General features: G+C 37.8%; 1 protein-coding gene across 1 annotated transcript in view; it reads right to left on the reverse strand.

Annotated features, from left to right (window-relative positions):
- The window catches only part of sorcs3a (sortilin related VPS10 domain containing receptor 3a), a 309,488-nt gene that overhangs the window by 128,812 nt on the left and 157,046 nt on the right, over positions 1–23,630 (reverse strand). Inside the window, exon 4 of the mRNA XM_077246248.1 lies at positions 22,490–22,648. Coding sequence (XP_077102363.1) covers positions 22,490–22,648 — 159 coding nt within the window. The remainder of the gene's footprint in view (positions 1–22,489; positions 22,649–23,630) is intronic.

A 23,630-nucleotide genomic window follows, 5' to 3' on the forward strand; every position in this document is an offset into this window, starting at 1 on the left:
CCATCTGCTAAGCTCACAGTCACAGCACAAGCACTCTATTTCTCAGTCCAACCCAAATGTTATTCCATCTGTCTCCTGGCAATTTTTTTCCATAAAGCAATGGCACTTCATAAGAACCCAACTTTAATTGCAGGTGTGCGGCTGCATTCTTTAGAGATTCAACAGGCGTACAATCGCATCCACCTGTCTTTTTCATCTGCATCATCCAAAGCAACCACAGAAGGAAAAAAGCTGGAAAACTTCACAGATGCAACAACTTCTCAAGTTTATTTATATCTGTTGCGTATTAGTTAACACAAGCACAGCTTTTGCCTCTGTGACTAATGTTGTGTGCCACAGTGACTGCTGTTGTCTTGATCATCACTTTAAAGGGATATTCTTGGGTCCAATACAAGGTAAATGCATTTTAAGCATTTGAGGAATGTTGATTAAATCATAAAAAAGGAACCGACTCTTCTACTTTAAGCAAAAACCAGGGATGCAGTGAGGTACTTACAATGAAAGTGAATGGGGCCAATTTTTGACATATTTAAAAGCAGAAATGTGAAGCTTGTAATTTTATAAAAACACTAACATTAATTCTTCTGTTAAAACCTGGTATTATTCACGCTGTAAAGATGTTTAATTCATTAATATAGTTTAATTAATTTATAGCGCACAGTTGTCTTAGGGTTTTAGTCATTACAACAAAGCAGAAAAGGTTAGTAAGCAATTTGTACAAAAGTTGCGCACCAAACAGTGCTAAACACAGTTTAAAATGTAAAATAAATACATTAAAATAGTTCAACTTATATAATCAATCACATATATTATAATTTAAATAAAAGAAGCATATACATACACTACATAAATAATGTCCGTTTCTGCTGTCACATCAAGAATAAGGTGAATAGGTGTAGACATTTAGTACAGAAGTGTGCAGCCGGTATCACCTTTGCTTATGTCAGACACATGCACAAGTAAATGCATTTAAACATGCTCTCAGATGACTCTCAGTGGATGTGATGCTATCTCAGGGCCTGTAATTAATGTGTGATATGTGGTTATGCTAGTGTCAATCATTTGTAATCTGTACAGCCATTAAGGGGCGAACTTGTCAGAGCGATTGATCTGCGGCGCCTCTCAGACGCTGTTTTATTCTCCTGCAGTGAAAAGGCCGTGGCATTTGATTGACAGTGTGTCTCTGCCTGCGTAACAACTCGCTACCTAATGTTCACACTAAAAGCAAAAGTCATCTTTCTCTGATAATCATGGACTGGTTCTGCCAGAGATGTTATGGGTATGTTGCAGTTTAAAATGGGAAAATGTAATAGTTTTATATATAGATGGCTGGATGTGGAGTACCTTGACGGACGAGGATGCTGCGTTGTTTACTGGCTTACACAACATCAGGACTCGACAGGTATTGCTCGAAATTTGGCAAGCTAATACTACTGATGATGATGATAATCAAATGAAGCATTCCTTTTCAAAGGAATATAAATAAACTGAAAAGATGAAAATGCTTTAAAGCCAGCATTTTTCAGCTGCTGGTTAGTGACCCAGTGATTTACCAATCTAATCTGAGTGGTTAAAAAAAAGTTAAATAACACAATACACAATTGAAAGCACAACCGTTTTTTGTTGTCATTCTTTTTTATGAGATTTGTTGTCCAATGCTTGCATTATTTGGTGTCAACCGGTTAACATGTACGACTGTCTATCTCTGACTGTGCCATCAGGTATATTAAAAATCCAATTGTTTATTCATCCACCATCGCATTGCGTGTTCATGTTTTAATCATTGTATATGTAGGCTACGGGATAAAAATGGTTTCAAATATTAACACTCACACATATAGGTTAGCTGGATAACCATAAAAAAAACACTGCTGTAAATCTGTGCAATTATAATATAATAAAGTAAATAAAATACCCAGCAGAGACGTGATATGAACATAGGCCTATTGCTTAAATACGCTCTTGAGCACATATATTATAATATTTGCTATAGATCGACATAATAACATCTGTTTTAGTAAAAAAAAAAAAAAATATATATATATATATATATATATATATTTATTTATTTTCACACGCGCTGCAAGGATTTTATTCCCATTGTACACACAAAACCCAATGGCCTGGGCTTGTATGCTATGTGGTAGCTTATTATTGTCTAATTTGTCAGCGTGGTTTTGCTTTAAAATAAAATAAAACACACTTTCGGATTTATCAGATGTTTTACTGAAATACAGGGAATTATCATCATTTGCGTAAAATCCTGAGTTTGTGTTTATTCACCGATCCTAATGGAACGAAGAAGCATAAACGAATGATGTAAAATTACCTCAATCAGACAAAAATATTGTCTAAATCAGCCTATATAGAAATGATCTCTCCTTTGATATACCAGTAATTTCATGCAGTCATGCTCATTGCCCACCAAAAGTGGCACTGACTTATCTGCAGGGTAAATTAATATAGTATAGCTAGGCTAAATCTCAAACAGTGTATAATTTGTAAGCAAACATGTGATATCGCAAAGCCAAAAAACTGCTCAATATTAAAGCTTACAATATTACTTTTTGTAAAGCTGCTTTGAAACGATGTGAAATGAGCGCTATACGAATACATTTTGACAGTAACTTCATCTAACTTGATTCGTAAGTTCATTAAAACATTATCCAATTGATCGTTACTGAAATCGCCATGGTTATCACTTAGCGTCGTAGATCATTCATAAACTCGTAGCATTCGTACTACATAAAGGAATTTGAATGTTCATGCATCAAGCGTCTATGGCAATAAGATTTCTGTATTATAAACCAATAAAATCGGGTGTGGGCGGAAAAGTATCGCCCTACCCCATCGTCCAGACTGCACTCTGGGGTTACTCATTCACACGGATCCGAGAAAACAAATAAAAATGCTGTATTCTGCTTCCGGACCATTAGATGGCGATAAAACACTATAGACAGAACACGTAATCAGTGGTGCAAAAAGTGGGTATGCGCTATATGCGGCGCATAGGGGCGCCGCATCATGGGGGCGCCAAAGCGATGGTTAAAAAAAATCAATTTTTTTATAAGTTATATACATTTATATAAAAGTTATACAAGTTAAATATAAAAAAAGTTATATAAATTTTAGAGGACTAACAGGCTAGAGTAGGCGCCGGCGCCCTCATAATATTCCACCATAGAATTTATTTTGACATAGAAGGGTATCGCGAGCGGGCGGGGGCGCGCGCGTGAGTGCTGAGTCAGCAGCACAGGAGTGCGTTATTGTTGAAACTCGAAAAAGATGAATTAAGCAAAAAATCGGTCGGGGGCTAAAAATAGAAAAAGAAGGAGGTTAAAGGAGATGGCATGTCAAGGGGTGCGACAGCAGCTAAATAAGTGGATGGTGAAATGCAACAGGTATGTGATGTTTGTGCTTGGAGGAGGCTTGCAAATATTCATGTTAACAGACTAACGTTTGCTAACTCTGGGAATGTAGCAGCCAGAGCTAGCTAGTTTAGAATATGCAAAACCGAGGTTGCTGAGCTGAAAACTAAAAAATATAAGGTAGCATGTACAATAAATGATAAGAATCTGGAAAACAACTAATGCAATATCTCTGGTTTACCATGGAATCATGCGTAGATTTGCTACCAAGCTTGGAGGCTTGCAAATATTAATGTTAACAGCAAGTGTTTGCTAACTTAATGCAAAATAATATTGCTGATATCTACATTTAGATTTTGGTTAAACCTTATGGTACCAATCCCATGCATGACATATCTAAATTTTATTAAAGTAAAATAACAACTGGAAAATATAAGGTAGCATGCACAATAAATGACTAGAAGCTGGAAAACACGACTTATGCAATAAGGCTGGTTTATCATGGAAACAAATAGATTTTGTTTTACCATTCATGTATGTTCATGTTAGCTGTGCTATCAGCCATACAAGCTATAGTTACATCTGCTGGGTGACATGGAAGCTGTATTTAGGGTCACATCTCTCTCTCTCTTTAAAGATCTGTGCTATATAATATGTATGATCAAGTGGCAAACAGCAAAGAGGCTTTTGTTGACCACTTGGACAAAATCTGTTTCTGTTTTTTTTTTTTTTTTTTGTTCATTGACATAATTTATGTGATCATTGTTGTCATTGTCACAAGTACAGGGATTTGCAAAGAAAAAAAGAACATTTTCTGGGATAAGGAAGATTTGATGGATGATCATTTTGATAGAAATGACAGTATATATATATATATATATATATATATATATATATATATATATATATATATATATATATATATATGTGTGTGTGTGTATTGGGGGGCGCCAAAATTGTTGCTGCATACCCCTCTAACACTGGGTAGTTGCGCCCCTGCACGTAATACATATGTGCATGACGTCAACCTCTTCAGAGATTGGCATTTTTTTGTTGTTTACACAGAGACCGGTTTCAAAAACTTGCACTTTGAAACACGTTTTCAAAACTTTGTGTTTTCAGGCACCCAAAATGCTGTTGTCGTGTAAACGAACGGCCAAAACGCATAAAAAGTTTTACGTTGAAAACGGTGTCCTGTTAACAGCCCCTTACTGTCAGTCTGTGAATGAAGAGTTCAGATCTCTTTCGTTCTCTCCCTGTTTGTCACTATGGTTTCTAATTGAATGTTAGTTCTGTTCAGGTGTGTCTTGTTAATTAGTTCCTCAGCTTTTGTTTAAGCCCTGTGTTTTCGGTTGTCTGTAGTCGTTGCATATTAGCTTGGTTGTTCTGTTCTTGCAAAGAGTCTGTTCATAAGGGTTTTGTTTCTTCTATGTTCTTGAAAATAAAAGCTAAGCTGCTGCAACCAGATCCTCACCTCATCTCTGTTACATTAATATTACTCAAATTTGCCCTTAAATGCATGAATGTTTCTCCAATCATAATTACATATCCGGGTCTTTAGTGACCCGGATCGAACATGGATGGATCTCTAACTGCCTCAATAGTATAAAACTCTACTTATATGTTAATAACAATTACAAAAGAATACAATAAAGCTTTTTTGCTCACTGTCTCTCCCTTCTGGAAAAAAATATGCAAAAATATTGAAGAAATGTTCCCTTGACTAACTTACCTCTGACTAACAAGTGTCTCTATTTGTAAGTAAATACAGGAAAACTTCTATACAATATAAACAATGGATATTCATGGCACTCCATTAAACAAAAGCACAAAAGCTTCACGTGACCCATGAAAAGAAGAAACAAAATCAAAAGGAAGCAACACAGGACAAAAACAAACATCTAAAAACCTCACTAATGCAAGTCTGGTGAAGGTCTGCCTGATGTAACATCTTAAATTAACATATCAGTTGCACTACCCAGTCTGAAGGCCGAGGAAGTTATGCTAATCGACTCCAAGACGAGTGCATTCATTTTTAAATGTTCAGCCCATTGGGAGATCTCCAAAGAGATCTGTTGTACGTATAATAGTCAGTGCATTGAGAGGCATGTAATTCTTCTGTCGCTTTAAAGCACATTGTAGGGAAGGTTCTTTTGTCTACCAATGAATAGTTGAGACTATCTCATGTCATGGCATCTTACTGCTGCTGGTATTGAGTCCTTGTCAGATATTTTCACACCATTCGCTGTTGGCCAGTCAATTAGGGGGCTGGGTAAAGCCCCAGAGAACTGTACAAACCAGAGCCCTATTTCATTTAACAGCGTTCTGTTGTTTTCCACTGTTGTGCATGGCTCGGCTCTTTAAAGATCTATCTGAGCTACTATAGACTTCACCCAGCACTGTCAGTCTGACAGTATAGAAAGCAATGTTGTAAGCTGCCCTTTGATGCAGATCTAGGACTTGGAATGCAGTGGAGACTGTACAGCTGACCTTAGAACGAAATCTGAAAGGACCAAAAATAGTATAACAGGAGAATGTAGACAAACGGTGAAAACTTGCTGCCCTAGATAAAACCTGACCTGCACAGACAGGAAATATGGGACACAATGTTTAGACAAGCATTTTCAGAAAAGGTAAATCATTATTATGTTATTTATATATACAGCAAGTAAAATAAGTATTGAACACGTCAACATTTTTCTCAGTAAATATATGAAGGTGCTATTGACATGCAATGTTCACCAGTTGTTGGTAACAACCCATGCAATCCACACATGCAAAGAAATCAAACTATAGATATCCATAAATTAAGTTATGTGTAATAATGTTAAATTACATAGGGAAAAGGTTTTGAACACATGAAGAAAGGGAGGTGCAAAAGGGCATGGAAAGGCAAGACACTCAGTAATTAGAAAGCAATCCTGCCCCTTGTCAGTGCAAATTAATATCAGCTGGTTCAGTCCAAACTGATGGCCTATAAAAAGGTGTCTCATTACCAAGGTGTCACACAAGAAACATCTCAAAACTTCTGAATGTTCCAGTGAGCACTGCTGGGGCCATAATCCGGAAGTGGAAAGAACATCATTTTACCTTAAACCGGCCACGACCAGGTGTTCCTCGCAAATTTTCTGACAGAGGAGTGAAAATAATTATCAGAACAGTTGTCCAAGAGCCAAGGACCACTTGTGGACAGCTTCAGAAAGACCTTGCCTTAGCAGGTACAATTGTTTCAAAGAAAACAGTAAGTAATGCACTCAACCGCCATGGCCTGTATGCACGCTCACCACGCAAGACTCCATTGCTGAAGAAAAAGAATGTTGAAGGTTGTTTAAAGTTTGCTGCACAACATTTGGACAAGCCTGTGAAATACTTGGAGAATATACAGTATCTCACAAAAGTGAGTACACCCCTCACATTTTTTTCATGGGACAACACTGAAGAAATTAAACTTTGCTACAATGTAAAGTAGTGAGTGTACAGCTTGTATAACAGTGTAAATTTGCTGTCTCCTCAAAATAACTCAACACACAGCCATTAATGTCTAAACCACTGGCAACAAAAGTGAGTACACCCCTAAGTGAAAATGTCCAAATTGGGCCCAATTAGCCATTTACCCTCCCCGCTGGCATGGGACTAGTTAGTGTTACAAGATCTCAGGTGTGAATAGGCAAATAAGCAAACTTCATATAATTGAAGGAAGGATGAATGTAAAAATGTTCAGAGACATTTGTGATATAAATCTGCTGCCATGTACCATGAAGATGAAGCGAGGGTGGACATTTCAGCCAGACAATGATCTAAAACACACAGCCAAGGAAACTCTCAATTGGTTTCAGAGAAATAAAATAAATCTGCTAGAATGGCCCAGCCAATCGCCTGACTTGAATCCAATTGAAAATCTATTGAAAGAACTAAAGATCAGAGTCCATAGAAGAGGCCCACGGAACCTTCAAGATTTGGAGACTGTTTGTGTGGAAGAAATCACACCCGAGCTATGCATGCGACTAGATTCTCCATACAAGAGGCACCTTGAAGCTGTCATTACCAATAAAGGCTTTTGTACAAAGTATTAAATACATTTCAGTAAGCGTGTTCAGTACTTTTCCCCTGTGGCATTTAACATTATTACACATAACTTAATTTATGGGCATCTGCGATTTGATTTATTTGCATGTGTGGTCTGCATTGGTTGTTTCATGTCAATAGCACCTTTAGAAGTGTGTGTGTGTGTGTGTGTGTGTGTGTGTGTGTGTGTGTGTGTGTGTGTGTATATATGTGTATATATATATATATATATATATATATATATATATATATATATATATATATATATATATATAAAAATCTAAAATGGGTCCTATAACGCCCTTTTCACTAGATGTAAAATAAGTATATGATGTCCCCATAGTGTGTATGTGAAGTTTTAGCTCAAAATACCCCACATATTTTTTATAGCATGCAAAATTGTCCCTTTTTGAGGGTGAGCAAAAACCATAGACTGTAAAAAAAATTTACAGAGCGTCTGTGACGTCACCCGTAGACTTTCTGAATAATGGTTTGAGGCCGTTTATGGGGGCTATGGGCGGCGCCATCTTTGAAAATCTTGGGAAATCCTAACCCCGCCCACCTTCTGGCCAATCCATATATGGGTAAAAGGGTGGGCTTTGTGTGAGACTGAGCCAAGCACCAGCAGCCTCAGCTATCTGTAACGTTATAAGATCGACTGGCAGACTAGGCAGTGTTGTCAACTTAGCGCCTTTGTCACTATTTTAGCGACTTTTCAGACCCCTTTAGCGGCATTTTTTTCAAAAAAGCGACTAGCGACAAATCTAGCGACTTTTTTAGACAAACCTCAGTAACCTCCAGATGTTGCCAGTACTGTTCTTTCTCCCTGCCGTCACTATCTCTGCGTCTAACGTTAATTTGTTCAGTGAATGGCTGAGACGAGCAGCAGCACATTCATGTGTTGAGCACGCGCCTTTTTTTTTTTTCACGGAACTGTAATTTATCTGCTTCTCTTTTTATATTTAAAGAGTTTTGTTTGACCATTTTAATTTCCTTTCTTTTCTTGTGCTTATTACTTGTTAAACGCACTATCACAGATCTTTCACTCAGTTCCCGAACTCTCTCAATTCAGATAATTTTACATATAAAAAAAGTTAGTCATTCACTATATCATAGCTATTTGTTCTATTTTCTGACAAAAATAATATATTAGTTAATGAGAACAGCTTTATTGGAAATTCAGCTATATTATATAATATTATATTATATTATATTATTCAGTTGGCAGACGCATTTACAGTGTTTCAAAAATCAGTTATAACCATAGGTAAAGTACCTTGGACGCTAACTTATCTGTCCACAAACATTGATACTAAATAGTGCTAACTACGTGAAATAGTAGTGGAATGTCACTTACCGGAAAAAAAAATGGAGCGAAGTACTCCTACAGTGTCGGTTAGTGCAGTTTATAGAAGAGCAACCCATTTTATGTACGATATTTCAATACAAATGTTCAGAAAGGATCTGAGGTGGTATGATGTCTTGTGTCAGGCGTCACATTTCAGGAAATCCACTCGTCGCAGCCCGTTATCAGCTGTCAATCAAGCTGTCAATCAAAGTTAACCATGCCCTTATTTGTCATACATTTTATATCTAAATACGGTCTAAACCAGTGGTTCTCAAACCTGTCCTGGAGGACCCCCAACACTGCACGTTTTCTTTGTCTCCCTAATAAAAAACACCTGATTCAACTCATCAGCTCATTAACCCATGTGATAATGACCTGATGAGTTGAATCAGGTGTGTTTGATTAGGGAGACAAAGAAAACATGCAGTGTTGGGGGTCCTCCAGGACAGGTTTGAGAACCACTGGTCTAAACTAACGAGTTAGAAAAAAATTCACCCCCCTCACAGTTGTCAGGCACTCAGAACCTATCGAAAAATACAATAAAAGTCCATGGAACAAACCTGTAAAAACATGAATTTATGCTCTGAAACGGACATTTTAACATGGCGTCTATGGACATTTGCTCCCTTTTGGTACCTGCCCCTAGCGGATATTCGATGTATTGCAGTTTTTCGCACTTCCGGGTAGGCTTCATTTTTCAGATTGGAATGTTGCCGCTTGGCAAAAACGCACTGTTTTTGTGTGTCCCTTTAAATGCAAATGAGCTGCTGCTCTCGGCACAGAGGGCGGAGCTTCAAGAGCTTGTGTGTGTTACTTCATTACTTCACACAGACACTCAGAAAATGTCAGAAACTGTTCAGCCTTTTATGTTCAAACCAGAGTCAGACAAAGATAGAGAGACTCAATAAGAAGTGACATGTAGAATGCAACAGGACATTTCTGAATGCTTAGTTGATGAATTTATGTAGCTGATGTGGAGTTAACTATCTTCTAGTCATTGATTAGTATTTTCTGTCTTGATAATATATAAATCGCGTTCCCGGGGGCGGGGTTTATGTCAATTTTGGGGTTAGTGATGTCACTACTCTGTAAGGAATCTCATTGTAGTCCCTACCACCCTTTAGTTGTAGTCCTTAAACTATTTTTGTAAAAGAAAATATCTCCCTTTGTTTTGTTTGAACTTTGAGCGTTGTAACTTTGCAGATGTTGTTTATGCTTAACAGCAACATTACACACTAACTAAAGTTGAAAAAGTGAAATCATAATCAACCAACCCTTTAAGGCAACATGAAGCAAGATGTATTTATTTATTTTCTAATAATTTATTTTTGTATTCTAGACAGGAAAGAAATCCATATTGGTTTGGAACAGCTTCATTTTTTAGAGAACTATCCCTTTAAGACTTCCATAAATTCATATAGACCCTCAACACTTAAATAATACTTAATAGTGGTGATAATCAACAAACACATCATTACATAAATAGATCTGAATATCACTGCAAGACACAAAACAAACAATAATAAATAAAATGAATCCAGCCGAAACTGCATTGCATTTTGGGAACACATAAAACCTTATCCTCAATATAAAAACCTTTATTCCCAAGTTAGCTTGGGCAAAATATGAAGACATTATTATTCATCTGATTTGTGTTTATATGTAGAATCACAGTAATTCACGTTTCTTTGTATCTGTCACTTAAAAAAATACTGATCTCTGCCTCGTTTTTAAGCCAGAACCTCACGGAGCATGTCTGGCAGTCAACTGCCTTCAAATGGATGTGCAAAGTTAGTCTTGTTAGTCTAAATTGATGGGTTGAATGGGATAAACTTGCTAATTGAATTTCAGTTTTAAGTCAAAATATATTTTAATGGTATTGTGTGGAATAAAAAAATGTCCATATGCACAATAACATTGTTTTATTATAATTAATTGGTTTATAATTATTCATATTTTGTAATTTTAGATATATTATTTTATTTATTTGTATTTGTTTATTTATTTACAAATTCAAAATTTTCAATAATATTTTTTTAAACAAAAATAATCTATTTTAAATCACATGTTTTTGGTCAAACCATCATTTTTAAATTTATGTTTGGCCAGAAATAAACCTTAAAAAAAAAAAAAAAAAAAAACTTGCGGACGCAATCACAAGCAAGGCTTAACACCCGGCTCTGTCTCTTCTAATTCTCCCTGTATCTTTCTGGAGAGCCTGTCTTATGAATTCCTATACTGCCATTTCTCTCTTATTCTCTCAATCTGCTATCCCCCATCAACCCTCCCTCTCTTTCCCTGTCTGTCTCTCTGGGGAGGTATTTCAGCTTTTTGAATGATGCGGGAGGTCAGGGAGCACCTGAGGAGTTATCCACAGGCATTTACGAGCCGTCCCGTGAGGCAGCCACCACAGGGGAGAGGTCAGAGAGCTGGAGAACTACAGTGCTGACAGTGTGACTGGGGTTTAAATATGGCCAATGGGTTTTGTATTCCCATAAAGACTGATGGGAAGTAGTGAGGGAGCAAAAACATTACACATTCACAAATATATTGCCAGAACATGCTCACAAAAAATAGGACATAGGGTATATATTTGGAATGACATACTATATTTTCACAACGTCCTGGCCAATAATCTCAGAATGATTATTTGTAGTTGAAATGCTAAACTCATTCAAATACAAGGTATGTTTTTTATTTATAATTTACAATCGGTTGGTTCTGTGGCCAGTTGCATAAACTGCTTAGACTAGTTTTAGACTAGCAATATTTTTTTCTTCAAGAGTGTTTATAACATTTTGAAGTCAGTTATGCCCCTTGCATAACTGCTGCAGTTTACACGGCACCATTTTCAGCTAAAAACGTAAAACTTTATGCGTTTTGGTTGTTCACGATTACAAAATAACAGCGTTTTGGGGGCCTGAAAAAGCAAACCTTCTAAATCGGGTTTCAAAGTGCACGTTTTTAAAAATGATACCTTTACCGTCTCAGTGTCAATGTGAATTTGTAAAAACAGTGACGTCATGCTCATGTGTATTACGTGTTAAGTCTAAAGTGTTTCTTTACAAAGTGACATTGTCCACTACTGTCCTGGCAGCAGAATACAGCGTTTTCAGTCATTTTTGCGGATCCGTGTGAACGGGGATCGTTTTGACGATGGTGACGTCTGAATATTAGTTTTGTATTGTATTTGTTTACACGTTTCAGTGAGTCGAGTGGGAAGTTTTCAGCAACTCTTTCTGCAGGTTACATTATTATGCCAATAGGAGGCAATATCTATAGGAGTCGTTAAATCTTCATTAAAATGATTATTTCAAGCATTCAGGCAATTCATTATTATCTCAATCGATTCGCTTAAAAACGCTGATTCACTCAGAAATGAATCACCTATGATTGACGCAAGTGACTCTTTATCATTGAGCCAATGAATTATTCACTTCAATTGATTTGTTCGAAAACACTCATTCAGAAATGAATTACAGGTACACTCGGTTTAGAACTATGCTTTTTTATCGTTGGCAGAGTAAAAAGCAGACAAAGTAACTGGCAATATTGTGTCTGAAATATAAGTTTCTCAAAATTAGCATTTTGTTTATTAAACTGTTGAATGCAAGCAATATCACATTTGTAGACATACCTTTTTTTACTTCTGAATATCACTACTTTGGCATGATGCTGCTTTAACGGGAACAACAGCTCTCAGTCGTGATGTTGTTTGAACAATAATCTTATTTCTATAATAAATTATTGGTTGATAATGCTTAGACCCCACACCGTAAGAAAATAAAAAGCTTTAGAAAAATGGATAAGGTACATTAATTTTCAGCGAGGAAATTATCTGTTAAGTTTACAGATATTGAACCCTAACCCAAAAAACCCAACACAAATAAAAACATGGGGTAAACACCAGTGTAAAATCTACATGCCTTGAAAAATTCCTTAATTTCAAAATGAATAAAAAAATAAATAATAAAAATAAAATGCAAACTTTCGCATAAAAGTTTTTTATAGTACAAGTAGTGTGGTTACAGTAAGTAATAATCCATTCCTAAAATTCTCAAATGCACAAAACCCTTGCTATTGCTGTTTCCGTCGTATAAATATGGCCTAATATTTCTTCTGTTTATCTCTTTTTCGTGCTTGGATTGGGTGTTTTTTTAACTTTTTTGGGTGTTTAAACTAAACTTGTTTAGTGCATTGTTTATTCTTTATTATCTCTTTCGAAGGAACATTATGAAGGGAATTCTGTAAAATGTCAAGTTATGTATAAAAAAACCCCCATAGATTCATTTCAGACAGGTGTTTGTTTTTGACTCCTCAATACAAGACACAAAAGATGCTTCAAGTGAGTCACAGTTATAAACAAGAGTGTTTATCTGATGTGTCAGATTGTCAGAAGTATGTGACAATGATATGCACTCAGCTGAACAGATTAATGCTTTTTTTGATGGAACAAAGCAACACACTATCATAAGAAAAATCCAAAGCTTTTTACAATGGATTTACTTGTTCTTACAGGGTTTTTTTTATTTTTCATACACTGTACAATAAAATCAGATGCAGATTTTTACTGTCAAACTCCAAAAATTAGAAAAGTATCATAAAAGTGGCCCATGGCGGAGGGGAGATTTACCTGCTAAATGGTGGAGGAGATTTTTGTCACTTTTGAATTAAATTATCGAGATTTGACATCGAGATTTCAGTGTCACATGATCCTTCTGAAATCATTGTGCTAGGGGTGAGCGATATGGCAAAACATATTATAACACTTTTTTTCATGTTGGTTTTTAAGATGTTACAAGTCACAGAGCAGTACAGCCAAACCAATTTATCTATTTTAAAAATTTAGCTTTGTAAGGTAACAAAATGAAGAAAGAAAAGGTAAATCAGAAAAATGATTGTCAGACCATTCAGGCCAAAGTAGAGGTAGGCAATATGACAAATCTTATTTTATCTTTGGAGTCATTCAAACCTGTGATAATATAGTAGAATACAGAGTAGAATCGCACATTGTGCCTCAAAGTAAGTCAGTACATTGCTTCAGTATTGTGGGTTCATAAAACAACCAATAATCACAACATAAAAGAATTTAATATAAATAACATGACAAAAACAAACAATTCTATGAATATTGCTATGGTGCAAAGTCCCTGAAGCTGAAATGAATTCTCTGTCATCTCATTCAAAAGGAATGATAAAGCTGACAATACACCGAAATTCGAGAATGACATGTCTGTTATCAAGAGCAAAATGCTGGAATGATAGAACGTGGGCATCATTTATTTGTCATTTATTTAGACAAATCCTGCAACAACAAGAAACAACAGTTGAATTCTTTAGCAGTGACACTGATGATATATTTTTCTTCAATTTAAAATGGAAGATTACAGGGGAGAAGCCAATGCCTGAGGGAATGAAAGTTTTGTCATCTCTCAACTCTTTGCTGCCGATGAATCAGTGCTGGGCTCTTCCAGAAACACCCAAAGCTGGAAGATTTGCACACCAAACATATGTTTCAGGAAACGGGGTCTGTAATACCTGGTGAAATCCGTCTGACGGGCTGATGGCACCAAAAGCATGTACACAGTCTTTGAGCACAGTCACACTTTTAAGAGCCCTCCAGAAGCAAATTCATCATTGGTAAAATATCTACTTCAATACACTGGATTATTTGCTATTTCTTTGTCATTTCTAGCATATTTTTGAATGGAGAAAATTCTTGCTAACCTGTAAAACCTTGAATCCATGGTTTCAGCCAATTGACTGCGGACAAAACATTCTCATCAGTTCAGGCCACAGTCCTAGATAGACTTCTTTATAGAATTTATTTGGACATGTTTGAAATTCATTAAACCTTTTGCTCGCAGCACATCAAGGCCAGAAGCCTCCCGGAAGACTTTTTAATAGCTTTCACCCTTGTGTGTAAATAAAAAAAAAAGTTACACATACTGTAGGTCCATAGTGGACAAAAATGTCTGTCAAAAAACTGTCATACAAATTTGAAGCTTGGGAGCAGAGGCTTAAGTTTGGTCTCATTGTTTTATATAAAATATATATTTATGAAACATGTTGAACTCTACAACTGCTATAAAATCAAAGCCATAAATATAAGAAGTTGTGTTGATATCTCAAAAATTAGCTTTCAGAAAGATTTTGTTTGGGTACCAGTATTTTTATACACACAATTATAATTTATCCAATTGATGTTATAATATCCAGAAGCAGAAAACAGGAAGAAAAAGAGAGTTCTTTATTGACCAAACCTGAGAAAATGGCACCATCTGGTATTTTTTTTTCTTTTGAAGCCTTGCCAAAAGAATGAAAGCCTATTAACAAAAACTTTCTTCTTTTTAGCAGAACAAAATCAGAGTTGTATTAAATAATATCATGGGTCTTCCCAGCTTTCTAATAGCATTGAATAGTGCCCGAGTTTTTGAAGCCCAAAAAAAGCACATCTGCCCATCATAAAAGTAATCCATACGACTCCAAATGGATTAATAAATGCCATCTGAAGCAAAGCGATGGATTTTTGTAAGAAAAATATCCATAGTTAAAACTTTTGAGTTCAAGCGGAAGGGTGACCTCTAACCCGACTTATGACTCATTAAAATACGTACTGTTCCAATAATATTGCCACGAGATGCAAACAATATGCATGTTACCATGCTTTTAAAATCACTTTTTTTTTTTAATTCCTGTTGGCATGAAAATGCAATGCTATAAACCCCAAAATGACTGTAAATATGATGATTTAACAGCAACATCAAATAATTGTTTTTACAATATAATTATTATATTGAAATAATTTATTATTACAATATTAATAAATTATTATATTGACAATTTTTCTTATTATAATATAATGTCAAATTATAAGCTTCAAGTTTTTGTTTTAAAATCCTCAAAAATTGACCCCATTCACTTCATTTGAAATTGCCTTACTGTAACCTCAATTTTTGCTTCTTTTTAAGTAAATCAACATTATGCAACAAATACTATTGCATAGTTTATATTGCATCAAATAAAGTGAGGCTTGTTTGGTGTAGCTTTAAGTTCATGGCCATGGCTGTTGCCATCTTTTTCCTCACGTTTGCATAAAATGGCCATTTAGAGTCAGCTATTAGTATCATTAAAGACATCGAATGGCTTTTGTGGACTTTTGCTGGTCAATGAAACCTCAGTTAACCAGGCTTAGAGAGTGAGCAGGGATCAATTGCTATTTCTTCTGCTAGATTCCCAGAGGCTCCTTTATAGTAAAAGGTCGTGAGCTGCAGTTCTTTAGAGGAAAGGCAGAAAGCTGGGCCTAAACCACCATCTGTTTTTAATGAATCATCAAGAAGTGGGCCTGACCAGCCCGACGCCTCTCTATAAGATAATGTTACAGGTGTTGACCTAATCCACAGTTCTGCTCTGTTCCTGATGAGACTAGACACAGTGTCAGCCACCCTTGTCCATTCAGAAAATGAGACACTTTAGTGCCATGTCGCCACAGCATTATTGTGTGTCATTTTTTGAGCGAGTAAGCATGACTGTCTCCAAGCACATTGCAGTATTGCTGAGATATTCCATGTTTTATCACTAAAAGTTTAGAGACAGAAGTGAAAAGGATTCTACATTGACAAAATCAGTCTTTTTGGTGGGTCAGTAAGATCTTTTGGTAAACTTTATTTGACAGTGTCCTTGTTACATATGTTACATGTACTTACCATAGTAATAACAGTAAATTATGCATAATTACAATTAATAATTACTCAGTACTTAGATATATAATTTAGTGCTGTCAAACTATTAAAATATTTAATTGTGATTAATCGCATTAATGCCATAGTTAACTCGCGATTAATCGCACATTTTTATCTATTCTAAATGTCCCTTGATTTCTATTTGTCTCATTATTTTTTCTAATTTTAATGCTCTTATCAACATGGAAAAGTGGATCAGCATTAAGTTTGTTCTTAGCTGTGGTATCCATGTGCTTCTGTCTGAAGTCATCCATTGTAGAGCTTAGATCGGGCCCAAAAAAACCAAGCCCGACCCGAGCCCGTGCGCATTGTGTCCGAGCCCGGCCCGACACATAAACTGTAATTATGAGCCCAAGCCCGATTTAAACCCGTCAATTTTTTTCATACGTGGGTCGTTATAACTGAGGTTCTCAACTATTTTCTATGTTACTTTCTCCCGCCCGCAACATTTTTGTCCCGCTCCCGCCCGCAAATACACTCTTTTTTTTGTAGGCTACCTCCAAATACTTTCGCCTACGTGTCGCCACCATACACATCAGCATAAATGCTCCTGATAAATTATTTGTTATTAAAGCATTAACACACAAACCACTGTTATAACATAAAAGCAAGCAGGCTACTGAGTGCATGGTTTGGCATGACTGAATGCACGCAAAGTGCGCTCCCTTAATAATTCCTAAAAAGCTGACATCAGTTCATCGCAATCTCACACATCTGTTATTATCAGTGAAGCTGTCTGCACAATGCATCTTTCATAATATATACACTTTGTTTGTTATAATTTGAGGATTTGCCAGCTTACAGAATTCAGCACTGAACAAAAAGTCTGTTTTGAGCGGTGAGGGGAGTCTATTTTAAATGCTTCTGATGCTTCTTCATATGTCTGTGATTGGCTACATCCCTCAACGCTGCAAACATGTTATAAAAAGAAACTCTGGCCTGTAAATCGTTTCTATTTTGTTTTAGTTGTTCTTGTTGCTTTTCTGCAACATATGAATAAAAATGTATTAGTTTTTATGTTTTATTCATAGATATTTCTAGTTTGCGGGAGTCCCGCGAATCGTTTTATTCTCCCGTATCCGCACACAGAGTGAGTGCATTACCGCTCGAGCCCGCCCTCGCACTCGGCCATCAAATCTAGTCCCGCGCCGCACTCTATTGCGTTGAGAGTGCACGTCTCTAGATCGGCGTCTCGCGCTCGCGCCATCCACTCAAAACGTACCGTTATGCCTGGCTCACACTACAGGAGTTTTAAAATCCTAACCGATTTTAAAATCTGCTTGCACCACACACTTAAGGAGAATCTTTGCAGATTTTCTTCCCTCAAATCTTAAACATGCTCACACTACAAGATTTGAAAATCATGGCGCATCACACACTACAAAATGTTAATAAGATTATCATGCCAGATATGATTCCACCATGATCACGTGATCTCACGCAACAGATCGGAAGCGGAAAAGTGGATGTAAACTAAATATCTGTCCTTCAGATCAAGTCATATTTGAAAAATATGCCGTGACCAAGGAAAGCGAAATCTTTAAAAAAAAAAAATCATCCTTTTAACATTTAAGGATATTTCTAATGAATGGCGTCATCTCTATGAGGTGACGTGTCAGCTTCAGCGTTGCCTTGCCCATGTGCCGGAATGGGCAGCTGAGCCTTATAAAGTGGAGCTCAAAGTTAAAATTAAATGTTAAAATAATTAACAGCTTGTTTCATTACTTATATATTAGAATGAATCCGAATTTCTTGTTATGACTCACTCAAAGGCAGTATCTTGCCGCCACCTAGTGGCCTAATTGTGTAACTGGACTGAGTGACACCCTGTCTATAACACGCAGAGACGAGCAATGACGATACTGATGAAATATCAGCAGAAAGCCTCTCGTTTGGTGAGATTACAGGATCGGAACTAACTGTTATATAACAATGATCTAACAAGCTTGTGTCAGGTTTATGTTCTGTTATACTATGTGGACCCTTATTTTGACACTGTATCTTCTGTTTACTCCACTTTCTTTTGTTTCGGTTTCATTACTGAACATGTACTAGTCTTCGTGCCTGCCGACAACAGTGTAACACTTTTATTTAGCAATAAATAAATAAATAAAGATAATAAATAAAGGTAATACCGCATATCCTTTTTTACAGTCTATGCGCATATCACGCTGTTGAGTCACTCAAAATTACCTCATTCCTTCACCACGACAGCCCTACTTGTTTCTTATTGGCTATTGTGACAATACTGACGTAATCACAATCTTGCTCATCCCGATAAATATCAAACATGTTTGATATGATCGGGGCGACCCCGATTTGTGTGAGAGCAGATCGGGAGGTGCAAGATTCGATCTGTGAACGCCTCACATTACCAGATAATCTGCGCCGAACATCGGAACCGATCGAGGTCCTCGACAAGATATTTTCTCCGATTCTCGGGAGGGGGAAATCGGGCATAAATCGGCCTAAAACTCCTGTAGTGTGAGCCAGGCATTAGCCTACTACTCTTTGGCCGGCGCGCAAGCCCAAACAAGTACGTGCGGCGTGCCTGTTGTTTTGTTTCCGGTCTAGCTATCCGGTGTGGTGTTGTTTGCTAGGCCAAAAAGAGCGTTAATCTCGCGATAAAAAAATTGACGCCGTTAAAATGTGTTTGCGTTAACGCCGTTAATAACGCGTTTAACGCACAGCACTAATATAATTACACTGTGACTTTCTTTTTGAAAGTCTCTCACCAAGGAGGTATTTTTTATCAAAAATACAGTAAAACTGTAATATTGTGAAATATTAAAATAACTGTTTTCTATTTGAATTATATATATATATATATATATATATATATATATATATATATATATATATATATATATGTGTGTGTATGTATATATATATATATATATATATATATATATATATATATATAGTATATATATATATATATATATATATATATAGTATATATATATGTATATACAGGTCCTTCTCAAAAAATTAGCATATTGTGATAAAGTTCATTATTTTCCACAATGTAATGATAAAAATTAAACTTTCATATATTTTAGATTCATTACACACCAACTGAAATATTTCAGGTCTTTTATTGTTTTAATACTGATGATTTTGGCATACAGCTCATGAAAACCCAAAATTCCTGTCTCAAAAAATTAGCATATTTCATCCGACCAATAAAAGAAGTGTTTTTAATACAAAAAAAAAAGTCAACCTTCAAATAATTAAGTTCAGTTATGCACTCAATAGTCAATACTTGGTCGGGAATCCTTTTGCAGAAATGACTGCTTCAATGCGGCGTGGCATGGAGGCAGAAGGCAGAAATCGTCTCTCAACTTTCTCTTCACAATATCCCACAGATTCTCTATGGGGTTCAGGTCAGGAGAGTTGGCAGGCCAATTGAGCACAGTAATACCATGGTCAGTAAACCCTTTACCAGTGGTTTTGGCACTGTGAGCTGGTGCCAGGTCGTGCTGAAAAATGAAATCTTCATCTCCATAAAGCTTTTCAGCAGATGGAAGCATGAAATGCTCCAAAATCTCCTGATAGCTAGCTGCATTGACCCTGCCCTTGATAAAACACAGTGGACCAACACCAGCAGCTGACATGGCACCCCAGACCATCACTGACTGTGGGTACTTGACACTGGACTTCAGGCATTTTGGCATTTCCTTCTCCCCAGGCTTCCTCCAGACTCTGGCACCTTGATTTCCGAATGACATGCAAAACTGAGCAACAGTCCAGTGCTGCTTCTCTGTAGCCTAGGTCAGGCGCTTCTGCTGCTGTTTCTGGTTCAAAAGTGGCTTGACCTGGGGAATGCGGCACCTGTAGCCCATTTCCTCACACGCCTGTGCACGGTGGCTCTGGATGTTTCTACTCCAGACTCAGTCCACTGCTTCCGCAGGTCCCCCAAGGTCTGGAATCGGTCCTTCTCCACAATCTTCCTCAGGGTCCGGTCATCTCTTCTCGTTGTGCAGCGTTTTTTGCCACACTTTTTACTTCCCACAGACTTCCCACTGAGGTGCCTTGATACAGCACTCTGGGAACAGCCTATTTGTTCAGAAATTTCTTTCTGTGTCTTACCCTCTTGCTTGAGGGTGTCAATGATGGCCTTCTGGACAGCAGTCAGGTCGGCAGTCTTACCCATGATTGCGGTTTTGAGTAATGAAACAGGCTGGGAGTTTTTAAAAGCCTCAGGAATCTTTTGCAGGTGTTTAGAGTTAATTAGTTGATTCAGATGATTAGGTTAATAGCTCGTTTAGAGACCCTTTTCATGATATGCTAATTTTTTGAGACAGGAATTTTGGGTTTTCATGAGCTGTATGCCAAAATCATCAGTATTAAAACAATAAAAGACCTGAAATATTTCAGTTGGTGTGCAATGAATCTAAAATATATGAAAGTTTAATTTTTATCATTACATTATGGAAAATAATGAACTTTATCACAATATGCTAATTTTTTGAGAAGGACCTGTATATATATATATATATATATATATGTATATATATATATATATATATATATATATATATATATATATATATATATATATATAATTCAAATAGAAAACAGTTATTTTAATATTTCACAATATTACAGTTTTACTGTATTTTTGATAATGTGACGCCACATACCCCCATCGCCCCTCACAGGCCGGGGGGTACCCACGAGCCTGTGCCTACTCCCCCCCCCGGCGGCGGCGATCCCTGGGGGGTATGGACCGACAAGCCGAGGGAAACGGAGACGGAAGCAGAGGAGCGACAGATCAAGAGAGGGGAGAGAGGAGAAAAAAAAGAAAAAAAAACTTGGTCCGGTTCCAGCAACGCGCTGCCATCTGGTACCCCACCAGCTGGGCGATCTCCTCCGCGGTGCCTGGCGGTGACGCTGGATGGCTCTCGGTGGACGGCTCAATGCTCCTCCGCCGCCCGGTGGACGGCGACGGACACGGCTCCTCGGGGGCCTTGCGCAGACGGCAGGAGTCCCCCGCTCCCTGCTCCTCCCCTTCGTTGGTGGACGGCAGCAGGCTCCAGCCCCCGGCGAGCGGCGACGACTCCTCCTCTCCCTCCCGGATGGCAGCCGCCCCTCCAATACCCAGGCGGCCGGCAGCGAGCTCGACCGTCCAACCGGCAACTCACTCCAGCGCACCGCCTCGAGCGTCCATGGCCGCGAGTCCCCCGCTCCCTGCTCCTCCCCTTCTGGCGGATGGCAGCAGGCTCCGGCCCACGGCGAGCGGCGGCGACTCGCGCACCATGCTCGATGGTACCGCTGATTCCCCACACGGGCGAGGACTCTCTGACAGCACGTTCCTCCCTCTTCCCAAGTTTCGGCACCAGTGTAGCAATGTTCAGGGAAGAAGGAGGCGGGAACCGGCGAACAATTAAACATACTTTATTTAAAATAAAACAAACAAACCAAAATACCGCCAGCAGCCCCTCATGGACGACTGCTGGCTAAAATAAAATACAAATACAAAAACAAAACACAACTAAAATACAGGCCTATTCTTCTCTCGATCATCAACGTCGTCGATCCTCCTTTATGCTTCCCCTCTCCGTGAGAGATGCAAGACCGGTGTGTTTCACAGGTGTTGCTCATTAGCAATCGCACCACCGGCCTCGCGCCGTTCTCTCACGTCCCTCCGCCGTCCCTCGCCACACCATCGTTTAGAAACAGAAATCACCACGATTGTCTACTTTATGCAGCCAAAACAAGCAGAAAATACCCTTCACTGCTCAGTTTCTTATTGTACACTCAACAATTGCTACTCAATGAGACAATTGCTATTCAATGAGTTCTTCAACGGCAGTGCTGCGAAAACCTTTATTTTTGGAGTAGCAAGAACTGATGAGTCATTTTCAATAAGACCAGGTATGCGCATTAAGAAAGCAAATATGGTCAACTGTGGTTTTTACCACTGGAGGCTCATTATTTTGCTCAGAATCAGCAATGCTTACCTTCTGGTCATGGCTGTAGGCTAATGCCCAGTCCTCTTGTGTGTGATGAAAAAGCAGACTTAAGACGAAGAAGCTCAAGCGGTACTTCTGATAACTGGCACCCTCATCGGAGCTGATGAGAACACTGCTTTCAAACTCTGGGTCGGTCAGCACCATTATCTAAGAAAAACAAAACAGAAAAGCACAGAGGTTAACCCTTTAAAGCTCAACATATGAAAGAGTAGTCTGAAAACTCTTGGCCAAAAAGTAAGATTCAATGAAAACCAATAAGATCTTACAGTATAGCAGTATAGCAGACTACTGACATTAAATGCAAATAAATATCAGTTGTCATTCTGTATCTCCCAAGTATATGTCTGTCAGAGTGATCCGACAAGGGAAAATTAAAACTCAGGGTTGTGTATACAAAGGAGAATGATGTGTATAAATCCCCACGGTATGACTATTTTGCTCTATTTAATTTTAATTTTTAGGTGAACTATTCCTCCAATAAGGCTTTAAACCCCCAACTAAAGCTCAGACTAGATCAAGGTTGACCATTACTTCCAGTCTAAATGGAATAATAGTGACACACTGAGCAAACTGGTTCCACTTTAGAACTGACCTTGACTTAGTTTCCAAGCTCTTCCTAAATTGTTTCTGGCTGTAAGGCAACTCTGTGGATGGGAAAACCATTTAATTAAAACTCTTCTGGTACCGAATATGCTGCATTACGGAAAGTGTTTCTTTATTATGCCCGTGCTTGACTGGGCAGCTGCATCTGATCTCCATGATAATTAGAGGGCAAGTACACCTGTCTGCACATTAAATGAGCTCGCACCTGAATGCCAGGCGCCGTGTTCACTGTCATGCCAGGATAGCCTCAGTGCTAAAAACAGTTGCAGACATTTAAGGATTGTTACTGCTTGGAAAAAATATGGCACATTTATATCCAAAGTTATATAAGTTTAAGTGGAAACTAACAGTCTCTAAAGCATTTCGTCGCGCATTAATTTAAGCGTGCACACTTATAGTTGACATCTAGATGTGTTAATATTTAGCAAGCAAACTGTGAAACATAAGCTACCTCTATCGTCTCACTCTATCGTCTCACTCACCTCCATCCACCCTAAATGTAAATGGCTGTTTTCTTCCCACAACT

This window comes from Siphateles boraxobius, unplaced genomic scaffold (assembly GCF_051911475.1).
Source record: "Siphateles boraxobius isolate OS27281-9 unplaced genomic scaffold, OSU_SipBor_1 29, whole genome shotgun sequence".
Classification (NCBI taxonomy): Eukaryota; Metazoa; Chordata; class Actinopteri; order Cypriniformes; family Leuciscidae; genus Siphateles; species Siphateles boraxobius.